General features: G+C 39.4%; 1 protein-coding gene across 1 annotated transcript in view; it reads right to left on the bottom strand.

Annotated features, from left to right (window-relative positions):
* The window catches only part of GTPBP3 (GTP binding protein 3, mitochondrial), a 466262-nt gene that overhangs the window by 318751 nt on the left and 132768 nt on the right, over positions 1-14743 (bottom strand). The window contains exons 5-6 of the mRNA XM_044090661.1: positions 3105-3177; positions 2020-2163 (exon numbers count right to left, since the gene is read on the bottom strand). Coding sequence (XP_043946596.1) covers positions 2020-2163; positions 3105-3177 — 217 coding nt within the window. The remainder of the gene's footprint in view (positions 1-2019; positions 2164-3104; positions 3178-14743) is intronic.

The following is a 14743-nucleotide window of genomic DNA, read 5'->3' as shown; positions in this document are numbered from 1 at the left end:
AGGGCTCTCCAAAGGGGATTTATCAACCAGAAAGGAGTAGAAGTAGAAGTGCAGGCTGTTCTTGTGAAGCCTAAAAGCCTTTGAGTTGCTCTTCATGAGATGGCAAGAAAGTGTTGAAGATTTTCTACTCTGACGTCTGATTTTCCCTTCTCAGGGCTGACTGATAAGCAGTCAGAGTGAAAGTGTAGTATGCAGGCAGAGCTTTTGGAAGCTGACACAACCCATATATCTAAAAGCGGTGGGAAACATGGTTCCCTATTGATTTGTTGACAGCTTAGGTTGTCAAATGCGTTTTCATCGACACCTAAGCGTTGAATGTTTAAAATAGCGAATGGCCACATCATCGAATTCTTTCCTTGGGAAAGAATTTGCGTGGCCGTTCTCGGGGATTTGCCCTTTCCCCAATGTAGAGCGGTCTCGGAGTTGGCATATTTAGTTACGGGGGTGTGGGGGGCGCAGCCTCCCATTATGTTTGGGTGTGTTTGTTTATTTTGTTTGCGGACAGCCAAGTGAATTCTTTCCCTAAAAGAATTCAATGATTTGGCCATTTGCTGTTTTTGGCTTTCAGCTCTTAGGTGTCTATGATTTTAGATTCGACAACCTAAGCTGTAGATGTTATGATACAGACGCGGAAGGATAACTGCTTTTAATTTATCCTGGGAATAATGACCTAGATGAAGTACACTACTGTCCAAACAAGGTGTAGCATGCTTGATATGACTTTTAAAACAGCTGTCATAACCTTCACCACTTTTTGAATCCTGCACAGGACACAATGACAACCCATAATCTCTCTCTCTCTTCATTTTTGCCTCAAGCCTACTGCATCTTTTTTGCACTTATCAAAACTTCATCTGTCTTACATCCGTTAACAAATGTGATTTCTACAAATCGACAGCTACAGTGGTATCCAAGGGCAGACTGATGCTAACACTGAGAATATCAGGGATAAAACTGATCAAATGTGTATTTTTCCTAGTTGGCACTACAAAATACACATTATAATGTGTCAGTGGACTACATACTACAGACCTGCTTTTATTCCCTTGGTCTCTACCTGAATACTTTTGCAGTTCCGAGCTGATCGCTTAATCAGACCAAAGTTCTAGACACTCCTGAGAAAGCTGCACCTAGAAAGACCCACTATAAGTTAAAAAATGAACATATACACCAATACTGTTTTTGGCTGGTATATATTTTCATCTCTGCTTCCTTTTGAAAAGTCAAAATGAGAAGTTAAACTTTTCTTCTGTTTGCAGGCCTCACAGTGTGGTGCAAATGACTTTTTGTTTCATTTGTAGTGATATTACCATTTCCACTGGCATGCTGGGCTGTCACTTACACAGCCCAGCTAATGGCTTACAAATGTTGATCACACATAACAAAATAGTTGATTCCTTCTGTCACATCTATAACGTGCTTGGCAAATTTCTTACATTTAAAGATGTACATTACAAATTATTGCCAGCTTTAAATTTGTGCTTCATAACCTTGTTACACCTACTTACAATGCTTCAACAATTTCACAAACTGAAAGAAAGCTCATAGAGGTCATATTCAATGTTATTTCTAATATTAAGGATAACACGTGACCTGCAGTTTTCTTTGCATTACAGAAGGTCAGGTAAAGAATACGCCTGCAGCGATCACTGCCCCAGTTCTATCAACATCTATAATACAGACTCTGCATTTTGCACATTTTCTTCCTGTTTGAACTCCTAGTATTCATATTTAGGACATCAGCACCCTTAACTTTTGTTTCTGTTCTTTTTCACATACTTAGCATTCTTTGTTAAAAGCCCACAGTCCCTGCATATATTTGACAATCTGGTCTTAACAGTACTGTTCGAGACGAGAAAAAAAGTTTTTCCAAATATTTGTAAAGATGAATTCATCTCATCTTCTTACATCATGAACTTACCTGTTAAACAGAATACTGCAAATTCCAATATGTAGGGGAACAATGAAACACATGACTTTACGTAAAATAGTAACAGAGGACTGATAATTTGTACTTACAAATCATGTTCAGCAGGCTGCTCTTGCCAGCATTGGTTGCCCCACCAATCACAATGTGGATCCCACTCCGCAGCCTTTCTCCACGGCGGCTATCACACAAATGGGCACTCAGCTCCGCCTGTAGGGCCTTCACTATGCTGTCAGCTAAAAGTTAAAGTTGAGATTAAAGCTTTAGTTCTGTCTGCTACTAAGCTACAATGAACAAGAATTCTGTACTATACTTACAATATTACCATATAAGCACAAAGAAATCCAAGTCATTATATATTTCATGTTCTATATAATGTCTTATCAACTCTGTGAATCAGAATTCAAGCCTAACCACAGCACAGCCCCATAACCAGCTTGAATTAACTGTAAACTGCATACAATAGATGAATAATAACACGTGATAAAGGCTTATAATCAGAATTCTAATAAGAAACCTCTGGGTGCATATGTGAGGCAGGTATTTGTACCATAATCTTCCTGAGCACCGAAATAATTCACTTTTTAAATACATCTTTCCAGTACCAAAGCATTTTCATTTTTCTTTATATTTACTGAAAACCTGTCTTTTACTAAACATTGACATTTGGGGTATCCATAAAAGAATACAACAAAAACATGGCCAAAAATTTGTTTCAAATTTGCAATTTGCATTCAGTGAGATGACAGTTTGCAGTTTAATGGTGTCAGGAAAAACACAGCTGCTCACACACACACACACACACACACACACACACACACACACACACACACACACACACACACACTTAACCCCTTGCTGAAGTGCTCAATGTAGTTTCTACATGAAATCCGAAACAATTTACATAAGTCTCCAAATGTTTAATCAATATTCAATACATAAAGAATTTAGGAAGTACTAACTTTTTTTAACTGATGTTTTTATTTTTAAGATAAGTCTACATAAAAGGGGTTTAAAGGATGCTTAAACTAGCTAGCTGCTAAACCAGTAATCAGAAGCGGCTCAAGTGCTGAACTCACTAATTTAGATACATTGTAAATATTAAATCCATCAATGTCTACACCAAAAAACAGAAAATTAATAATATGCAGAATAAATCCTATATTAGAAAACTCACCTTCATCTAGTACTCCTTCCTCTATGTTGTCATCCTCACTGAAGTCTATATACGCTTCAATATACGCAAGACTCTGAAAATACAAATGAAAGCAACAAAAAATGGTTTCAAGAAATCACATTTTAATTCCTACGTAGTTATTGTAGCATTACTAATAAGAACAAACCTGTGTTGAAACTAGGCTATGCAAATTATATTACCTCATTAAGTTTATGTTTTTTTCTTTAGAGATACTAAGACATATGCGATTAAGTTAACATTTAGGAATAGCCCAACAACATCGTAGAGGTCCAGTGATTTGCTCACAGCGATGCAGGACAAGCTTCATAAAGAGTTACTCTCATAGCAAGCGAGCAATGCCAGTGTAATGCTTTTCAAACAGGCAATTACGCAAGAAGTAATGCTCAACAGGGTGTATGTTACTGTGTAAATAACACCCATCCAGGGGTGCTATAAGGCACAATGCCATAAAGGGATGACATTTTATATACACTAAACAGCAAAAGTGCTGCTTAGTGTGCATAAAATAAGGGGGCCATTACGTTACTTTCAGTACGAGCTCCACAGCATTTTGATATGCTGCAGTGAAGCGGCAGACTTGTTTTTCAGTGGCCATTCCCTGTTGAAGAACATTCATTCTTCAGTCAGTAACTCAGTCACAATGATTCTAAGTCTTTATGAATGCTACCTACTAAGTATTCTAGAAAAGACTGCCAGAATCTCACACATTATATACAAGACACAATTCACTCACAGATTGCTGTTCCAAGGTCTTAATAAAATATCTGTCAATGTTTTAGTAGTATTCATGTTTCTATTAGGTTTCTAAAAACAAATTCCAGAACCCACAGTATGTCAGAAGTGCACATTGTTGAATTATACGTGTGTGTGTGTGTGTGTGTGTGTGTGTGTGTGTGTGTGTGTGTGTGTGTGTGTGTGTGTGTGTGTGTGTGTGTGTGTGTGTGCTAGTCCTTCAATGTGTCTGCACAGCACCCAGGCAGTTTCTGGTATACATTTCATATATATTACCACTTACATTCCACAGAGCTATCAAGTCTAATTGCAGACACTGTGGCCATGTGCAATGCATATAGCTACATAAGGTGAATACATATGTATTAATCCCCCTCCATATATGGTGGCACTGTGCTGCAGATTATGTCAGATACCTGCTGCAGCCATGATTAATAACAGAAGCCACACAGCATCAGTGAAGTGAAGCAGAACAAGGCACATGAAGAATTCTGAAACATCGAGCATGCGTTTGGCTACTTCAAAGTGCTGTCTCAATATATCTGGGAGGGCAATGTATTATTATCCTATTGTGGCGTACACGATGATTACAGTATGTTCCATGCTACACAAATGATCTTAAACTGATTTAGCACACTTTTTGTAAGGGTTATGTTTTTGTCATGTATTGTGATAGCAGCATTACTTAACCATAGTAACACTTACTTGAGTTTTCTTTGATGGAATTACTGATGTTCTAACTGAAATTGTTAAGACAGGGCCTCCACTGAAACTCCCCCAGACCTCTCAGCTGACCCTGTTTTGGAAGAATGTTCCTATTTTCAGGGCTGATTTAACCCTGTGAATAATGTACTTATTTTGGGGGGGTATTTCCCTATTTGCAGACTTGATTTACCCCATTTTACAATTTTCTTACTCCCTCTCATCAAATATGATTTTGGAAGCTCTAGTAAACAGAAAACAACACCACATAACCAACATACTATTGGCACCAATAATTTAAAGAAAGGAAACACATCTTACACATCTCCCTTTTCAGAATAAATATAAATGGCCTTGCGTGGTAGACGTTTGCAATACTGTTCATGACAGTCTACAGATTTTACACTGTATCTTTGATAATGTGCCTATTTCTTCCATCATTGTTGTCACACACTTTTTTTTAAACGTGTTTCCGAGTAGTATCCCACATTCCTACTGGAAGCAGGAAGACTTGGGTGTTATTTGGTATTCCCATTTTATGCTAATTACACATCCATATTTTTGAAATACTTTCTTTTCAAGGTCAGAGTCTTCTGTGACACGAATATTGTTCCTGTTTCCATGGTCTGTAGGTTAAGAGGTATGTACTCTGCCCACCAGCATGATGTCATGTTAGGTAAACACTGCCAAAGTAAAACTGTAAATATTGAAGTATGGCAGTTTCTTTTTCCCTCAGAGTCATGCTCTTATTTTTCCTAGGCTTCAACTGTGACAAGATAAAAATGATGTAAATACAGTCACATTCCGTTTTGTAATCTAAACAGCACTGCACTGGGTTTTGAATTACATTTTCTTCAGAAATAAACAGTTCATATTATGTACAGAATAATTTAAATAATGTACTAAATTTCACTCCCTTGCTGAAGCGCAAGTGTGTGCATGTGTATGTGTATAATATGGTTTACTATCGTAAGTGCGAATGGCACTCCTGCGACTATCATATATTCGAACATGGAAGGTCGTAAACGGTAATGTCGAAGGCAAAATAATCAAGCTAGGAATGGTTTTAACATGGGACGAGGTAGGGGACATGTTTGTAGTTTGGAATAATACTGAACACCTACCTCGACCCATGTTAAAACCATTCCTAGCTTGATTATTATGCCTTCGACACCGCCGCCATTTACCTTACATTTTCGAATATATGATAGTCGCAGGAGTGCCGTTCGCACTTATGATAGTAAACCGTATAATATATATATATATACATAAAAACTAAGCTTCTATGAGGATCATTACAGTGCTCATTCCCAACTTCATACTTATAGCCAATTCTCAAACAGATCCATACCATTCACTAAATTCCACCCCTACATGCCACACAAAAACAGTTTAACTGTTTTTATCAACTGGAGGATGAGATGTGGACAGCAATTAAAAAAAGAGTTGAAGGATTTTATCTGGAAAGGGAAGATAACAAGGGTCAAATGGGATAAACTGATTCTACCAGCAGAACAAGGTGGACTAGGATTACCTGATTTGAGGGGGTATTTTAGAGCAACACAGTTAAGGCTCTTATACATAGCACAAGCAGAAAACTATAATTCAAAGTGGAAGGGAATGATGCTGACACAGGGAGGAAGATCAAGAAATAAGGAGAGACTGAGATTTTGGATGCAGGCTCTTAAGAAGAACAACCAAAATCATACAGAGTATTATATTCATAAAATAGCAGGGAGTATTCTAAGAACCAAACCAGAACGAGAATGCAGAAAAGAGATTTTGCCAATAGGGTTGACTGTGGTCAGGGATACAGATAATAGGCAAGAGGGGGACTGGGATTTATTGGAGAAAACTGACAAGGGAACCAAGGTATTGGGAGCAAATAACTAGAAAGGGAAAGGTAATAGAATGGGAAGAGGCCAAGAATTTATTTGGACTGCAGGTTAGAGATTGCCTTCCTTATCAAGGACTGATATCAGAGTATAGGCAAAGAGAAAGAAATAGGGGGTCCTAAATTAAACAACAACACTAGTAGAGTTTTAATTGACTCCAGAACAGAAGCTGTCATTAAAAAAGGAATAATTAGTAAAGCATATAAAATATTGCATGATAATTATGAGTCAATCAGAAGAGCTTAGAAAGGATTGGGAAGAGAGATTGGATAAGCAATTTACAAAGAGACAATAGGGGTATACAGCTCCCAAATATGCAACAAAGTCTAGAAGCTTTAGGATATTTACCTGGAGTGTTTACATATGTATTTTTATACCCCAAGTAGACTCCAAAGAATTTTTCCTCAGGTGGATAGCAAATGTTGGAGGTGTGATGGGCAAGAAAGAGGTAGCTGGGAACATATTTTTTTTAAGTCTGATGAGCTTGCAGACTTTTGGGATTCTCTGCAGACCGCTCTGCTAGAGATGCTGGATGAGCTGATTGGACTGACTGGGGAGACTATTTTTTTTGAGTTATGCTACAGTATAAGAATTGCCTAGACATAGTAAAGCCTTGCTGAGTCTAATTATCGTGGCTGCCAAAAAAACAATTACTAGAAAATGGAAATCAAAGTCTAGATCAACTTTACTAGAAGTAGTAAACACAGTGACAGAGGTAATACAACTGGAATTGGGATCTTTAGAAAAGGGAAGAAGCAAACTACATAGGAAAAAATGGGAATTGCGTGAACATTATATGCAGAGTAGGAATGAGGTTTAAGAGGCAGGATTTGAATGAGCCATATAATGCTTAACTGACAATGACTGGATGGTTTATAAGTGATGTAAAATGTTTACAGCTACAGTTGTTTCAATGGTGCCTGTCATGTAAACTGTAACTAAAGTGATATCATTTTGTATGTTTTTTATTTTTATAAATATAAAATTGCCTTTGTCATATGTGGAAATTTAATAAAGATGTTTGGAAAAGAAAACAGTTTAACTGTGCACATACTGCTGTCACACAAAACATTAACGGAACCAGCAGTGCACATCTGAACCAACAGTGATGACAGCATGAGCAACCACAAAATGAAAGTAATGCAGTCACCAGTAAAAAAATATATACATTTAATTTTTTTATTTTTATTTTTTTGAATTTCTGTCGGGATTAGGTTCCACAGAGCCTGTTTTTCAGTGGGAGGCGGGAGAAAGATGCAGATGCATGATGTGAATGTCGGATGTCGGAGGAGGAGGAAAGGAGGACCCCCACAAACACACAGGGGAGAACATGGCAACTAAACCACACAAGGAACTCCCAGCCAAGATCGAGACCCAGAGAACCTCTTGCTGGTGATTACTAACTAACGCTGCACCACTGTGCCGCCCACTTTTTAGTAATTAGTAAAAGTGTTGGGTGGTATCCACAATTTAGTAATCAACAGCAAAAGAAATCCATTATATCATAGCCAAACACAATCTTCATTATTTCCCAAATGCTTTTCACTACTGAGGCCACACAGCCTCATCAACATCACTGCCATTTGAATTTCATCTGTGCAATGCAGGCCAGTGCAGATTTAGACTCCAGAATCAAATGCTAAACCAAGAATTATCACAGCTTCCACTAGATCAAATACCCCAATCCTCAGATTTGCTTTCATGCAGTGACCTGACAGCCTTAGAGGAATCCCTTACATGACATCAAAGATCATGGGGCATTCGACAGAGAATTAAATGAAGTATCAATTAATAAAAATACAGAAAAAAAGGAAAGAATGACCGCAAACCATGAAATTCTTACAGTGAAATTACAGGAAGCATTGCAAGAATAACACAAACATGAAGTAAGAAAAGAAACAAATCACTTTAAGGAAATAGGTAGGCCATCCTCATCCTAAGTGTAGATTAGTACCACCCCACACTGTCACACACACACACACACACACAAAGATATACACACACACACACACACACACACACACACACACACACACACACACACACACACACACACACACACACACACACACCACTGGCTCAAAATGTGCAGTGACCACACTGAATGAGGACAGTGACCAGAAAGGAAAACAGCAGTCACTCAACACCTTCCTCCCAGAGAGCAGTACGCACAATACATGGCAGTCCAGGTGAATCCCATCACTGCTCATGCATTCCTTGTCTTCACTTAGCAAATGTTGGGTAGCATAAGATGGCAGTCAGCTCCACTCAAGTTTAGTCCAGAACTATGAGCAGCACATAGTGACAGTGCAATCTCAAATTCAACAAACATGACTCATGCAGCTTTAATGAATGGCTCTGCTGGTGAGTACATGGTTGGGTCGAGGTTGTGCATCAGACATCATCACCTATACCATGCAGGATAAGAGGAGGAATGGGTCACAGTTATTATGCATTTAAGAGCTGAGGTACACAATGACACATGGCTGTCTACACACACTGAGAGCATATCACTAAACGCAGGGATGGGGGATCATAATGATATAATGTACTACATCAAGGACAGCATTCTCATATGAAGGGACTGGTGTGTCACTAAGAGACAATGACTGTGGTCACTCTTCTGGCTTGTTACAGTAGGAGTCAGAGTCTTCTATGCCACAAATGTTATGCTACTGCAGGACAGTGACCTGAATGAAGAACACTGATATGGCTTGTCACTGGAGGTTGGGTGTCATCACTGCTACTGATGAGGAGTAGCAGAATGTTGCATACTACCACATATAGTTGAAGACTATGTACCCTGCAATCATTCCACCCATCATCACCAGCCTGGGTAGGGACCTTACCCCAATCACTGACAAAACAGCAGGTCTAAGCTTTGACGGTTGCACTTGCAGTCCTCTGCAATGAGGGTCAAAATGCTGCTTCTCAGTAGAGAACTAACATCACAGCATTGTCCCTGGGACTCCTCATGGTGCTACTAATAGTGTTGGGTGGTATCCTCAAGAGCGCCACATAATACAACAGTCAGTTCTATATCAGCTGGGTAGCAGCAGATAACGAACTTGAGCACAAGCACCATGAGCATTTCAGGGATGAACTGTGGCAAGTGAAAACATCAGGTATCCTTGCAAGGATGTGCAATGTATACAAACATCAGATGCAGTGCATTCATCAACTACTGCGCCCACGTGGGGACCATCTTTGATGCTTCCATCTATGGAAGAATCCACCCCCTACTGTGGATGGTGAGTATTCAGACTGTACAAGCTCAAGTTCATCTGTGGGAAAGGCTGCACCTTCATCCTGTACTGTGACTGGATATCTACCCTGGATGTAGACAAACTGCCTCCGTGCCATCTGACTGTGAAGACTATCTTTGCATGGGCAGCATCATTGTTAGCACCTACACAAGTGCCACCATCGGTCTGCCTCCACCTCTCCATATGGTACTACAGCAGTGGTCAAGCCTGTGAATACATAATAATATGAAACACCAGGCTGAACATCAGAACACGGGCTAAAACTGTGACCCTCTGGTACACATCCTGAGGGTATCCATGAAAGAGGAAACATACAATGCAAATACACCTTGGCAACTATTTTGATTTGGCTGAATAATATTTCCAGAAAAAGAATAAAAACATAAGTAACTTGTGCTGTCATCAGTGAGGACAGTCAGTATGTGTAGTGGTCCTCTAAAGTCATCTGCTATGTGTCGTACTAATCAGAGAAGTGTGGTGGGGTGGATTCATCCTGATGCCATTACCCACCCCTCCTGGGATAATCTCAGTACCTTTGTCCCCATGTAAGAATACCAAGAACTCCTCCAATTCTGTTAGCCAGGTGGTCACTTGTGAACCCGCTGTGTCCAGCCTCTACACTGCTATGGAAACTGCCTCTGCCTTGGCTTGAACTATCATGCCAGTGACCCTGCTGCAGTATGCCATTCCACCTATCCTTAGCACTGATGTGGTGGACCAGTGTTTGGCACAGTAGATGCCTTACAGAGTGGCAGCACCATTTCTCCCCCCTCAAAACAAAAAATTACCATGGTCCGGATGTCTTGAAACTGTCCAGCCCCTGTTGTCCACTAGTGATCTCATGTATCAGCACATCTGGATGCCAAAGAGACATAGCAAAAGATTGCATGCTGGTGGGAATAATAGGATGACAGCTGCAGAACACAGAGGTAAACTAGATATACCATATTATTCTCTAAGTCGGTCAGACATGCAAAAACAAAGCTGGATTAACTGTCTCACACATACGGGGTTCTTAATGGGTTCAGCCTTTTGTTTAAGAACTGTAAGTATAAACAAGGAAAATCATTCTTCCCTGCTGCCTACTTTAGGGTGACAGTTACAGAAACACAGCTGACCGTTTTCAGTACATGCTTTTAGGCACTCTGTTGCTTTGCCCATACTAAATTCTCCCATATATTACAGACAGGGTAAGCCTTCTCTATAAGAACAGATGAGAATGCATAGAGACAGGTTGTCCTGATACTGTGGACTGCATTGTTTCCAATATACAATTTATGTACATCTTCATTCCTACCCTTTGGGGCACTATATTACTATGCAGAAGAACACATCCTTAGGAAGTTAAATAATGCATCTTACCACAGAATTTCATTTTAATGTGCACTTCCTCACAACTGGCTATGCTTTTAGAAACTACTTCCAAGAACTGCAGTATATACCTTCAGAATTGATTGTCAGGTCTCAGTGAGTCAGCATACAAAATAGTGGTCTAATTGGCAATGTCACAACTTTATGACACTATGCAGAGAAAAGGCACCAAGTACTACAAATGTCTTTGAACTGTTTTACTTCAGTGACAGATGTACACACCAAGAATCATGGCTAGGTGCTTTGACATGCATCTGATGTTTCGTACTTGCGGGCTCATGTAGGATATTTGCACGTTCTTAAGTATTACACTTCCAAGCAGCAACAAACTATACTAAAAGAGATTGGAGACATCAATCTGTAAATAATTAATCAGTTATCCTCTTACTCCACTTGTAGGTGCCACGGCTTTCAGAGGATATTTGAATGATAGTGGCCACTTCTTAGGTTCATATGTACTTACTAAGCAAATGACCTAGGATCTTTAGAAGCCTAGCCCTGCACTACCATGAACTTTTTAGCCCTTGTGATGCAAGTACCAGTGGATAACAGCTGCCTGGTTTGTGAAGTGTAATATTATGCTTTATCCCTTTCATAGCCAATTCCAAAAGCGAATGACTGGCCCCCATGATGATTTTTTAGACAGTTGATGCCTACTATGATCTGACTAGGGTGCTTTACCAGGGCCACAAGTATTATCAAAATGGGTAAATAGTGTAAGTATTGATATGATGGGCAATGCTACTGCCCTGAAGATCTCTATGTGTGGGAAGCAAAGGCTAGGCCACAATGTCTTGAATGGTATTCTAAATGCCTGTCATTGCAAGCTTTTTACATGGGGTTGGGGAATCAGTCAGCATTCTGTCCAGGAATTCTTACAACTTCCAGATATTTCTATGACATGTAGTTGATATTTATGGTGGGGTAGTGTGAGATGCATAATATGCATCTAGAGGAAGAGTTACTAGGAAGTAATGCTGCTGCCCTGTACAGCTGTAGCATTTGCTACCGGCAGGTCATTCTCTCATACTGAATAGAAAATGTGGGTAGGCTACTGTTTCATGCTTCTATATTAAAGGAGGTGCTAATAGCACATAGTGTAATACACCAGTTTCATACAAGGTGGGGTCTTGCAGGAGTGTTACGCTGATCCATTTCAAGATACCAACCTGTGATCTGCTGTGTCCCACTGTGCACTAAAATCATATTTATATAGGTTTGTTTACTTAAGTACTGGAGAGACACTCATGCCTGCTTCCTGGGATGGACGTTTCAAGACGCAGGTCAAAGACTGCAGCAAAACATACGCAAACAGAGCTAGTCGATAGCAAAATAAGGAAATCCATGAACACCTGAGGTAACATCCTTACACTACAAAGTGGCTGACAAATAAGAAAGTATTCACAACACGCTCAATGGAGTTGCTTAAGTCTCACCAAGGCTAGCTTGTCTGTGGGGTAAAACAACAAAATATAGCAACCCACACTTACACCCATACACATACATACAGACATACACACATCATCATGAATCCCATCCAAACATTAGTGCTAGATAATGGAGAAACTGGAGGGTATTACAGATACCAAGCTAGGAATTAAGTTTTCATTAAGCCTGATATAATCCTTGGATTTGTTCTGGATAGACCTATGATTTGAAAACAACACCCAGGTCCAGATCTTATGAAAGAAGGGTTCCCTAACTAAAACTTTGCTCCATCCTGCATGATGTAGGTTACTCTGATTAGCTCCTGGAAATTACCATCAAAGTACCACCTTTGAAAAATTCAGCCAATTATCAGTCACTTCACATTCAGCATCATTGCTTTCGGCTTGTCACTTTTAAACTGTTCTATGAAAAACACTGACCCTCCCTGAAAAGCAAACTAATGATAAAACCCTCCACATATTACATCCAAACTCAGGAAATTATATCTTGATTTTTCCAGAGAATCCCCTTTCATCCATGCCATTTGAGAAAACAGTTTAATCAAGACTGCTCCAGCTAATGGGAACAATCTTCCACATGACTTAAGAAAACTAACAGATTATGCTGCATGTGGAGCTAGGCTCACAACATGTATAAGGGAGACTTATTGCTGCCCATGTCCCCTTGTCACAGATTTAGGTCATCCTATCTCCTCATACTTCAATATATTACATTTCTGCTACAACCTTTCTTGGACTTCTCCATTCCTTGTTGAGTAACAGCTGGACAAGATTCCATCTGCTTGAAAAACTCCCCAGTGCTGAGTTCCCTGATCACAGTCTTGCACAGGAAATCCCTGCTGAGAGCGATTCCTTTATTATGTGAACGTGTCTATTTTCTTCATGTTTGAATAACCATAGAGTTCATGGGTTTTACATTCCAGACAAGTTCAACATCTAGTTTTGTCTTCACATAGCTGGAGCTTGATGATACATAGGTGAAACACAGACTTACTATTATGCTGAAAAACTGGTTTACTATCAAATGGGCATCGGACTTTGTTTGATTTACGTCAGTCCGAATGCCCAATTCGATAGTATCAAAAGAATGAAAAATAAATGTTGAAATGCACAACAGTGAATGCTGAATTTCAACATTTTCATGCAGATCATACTTTAGTGGGGATCGGGAAACGTACCCTTTCCTCACTGTAGTGCGATCTCGGAGTTTGTATATATAAGTAGCAGGCGGTGTGGGGGGTTCAAGGGGGGCTTGCCCCCTGCAAAAACACTGTTTACTGTGTGTTGCACAGTAGTGACAGCTGCAGAAGTGTGGAGAATGTTCGAATTGTGTCAAATTTGACATTCTCCACTAACGCATTCGGCATTCGATTTTTGTGTTACTTGAAGTTTTTTTTTTTTCGGTTGTCCGGTTCATTGAAATGATAATTTGCATAAAGTGTGATCGATGATATGACAGTAAACCTGAAAAATTCTCATCACTCGACTGTAAATAATGTAATAGTGACTTATGTACTCTGTAGTCCTCAATGAAGATGAATGTGAGCTTAATGAGTTTATGCAATTTCACAAGTTATAGTTTCTTTAAATCATTAACAGGTTATGTACAGTATATATGCTTAATATTCTAATGTTATTTTCAAAAGTTTTTTTTTTGCAATTACCTTTACAATATGCAATGCCCTGTATATGCTCTATTATGTTATATAAATCTCTAACTCTCATTGTTAAATGCTAAATCTTAGCTTGTTATATTGTGGTGAAATGTTAAGGATTAAGTACTGGAAATGAATGCATGGACTGCAGGCATGCTGGCAGTGAAGAAGTATTTCCTACATAATGCTCATTTTTTCCATTTAAACTAAACTTTACAGTGGGTTGTCATGACGAATGTTTCTGTTTCCTATCCAAGGAATATCTTACTCTAGCAATATTTCTAGAGTTGGTGAATGAGATTTTTACAGCCGTCCTTTGAGATGCAACAGCAGAGCATGGGAACTGGATTAATACGATGATACTGTAGCTCTTATGCCAAGTCGATTGTTATTAAGCATTGATTGCTTATGGTGGGGGTGTGGTACAAATGGATTTTATTCACTCTTCTTAGCATGGATAAGGTTATGTTCCTCACCAGCTGGAAGGCTGCTCTCCGCCCTGGTTCACCAGGGCATTGCATTTCCTAACTACTTATTAATCATTTTAAG

The sequence above is a fragment of the Protopterus annectens genome, chromosome 13.part0, assembly GCF_019279795.1.
Source record: "Protopterus annectens isolate FY-2018-M chromosome 13.part0, PAN1.0, whole genome shotgun sequence".
Lineage (NCBI taxonomy): Eukaryota > Metazoa > Chordata > Ceratodontiformes > Protopteridae > Protopterus > Protopterus annectens.
Note: the sequence above shows the minus strand (reverse complement) of the source record. Positions and strands in the feature narration are given on the sequence as shown.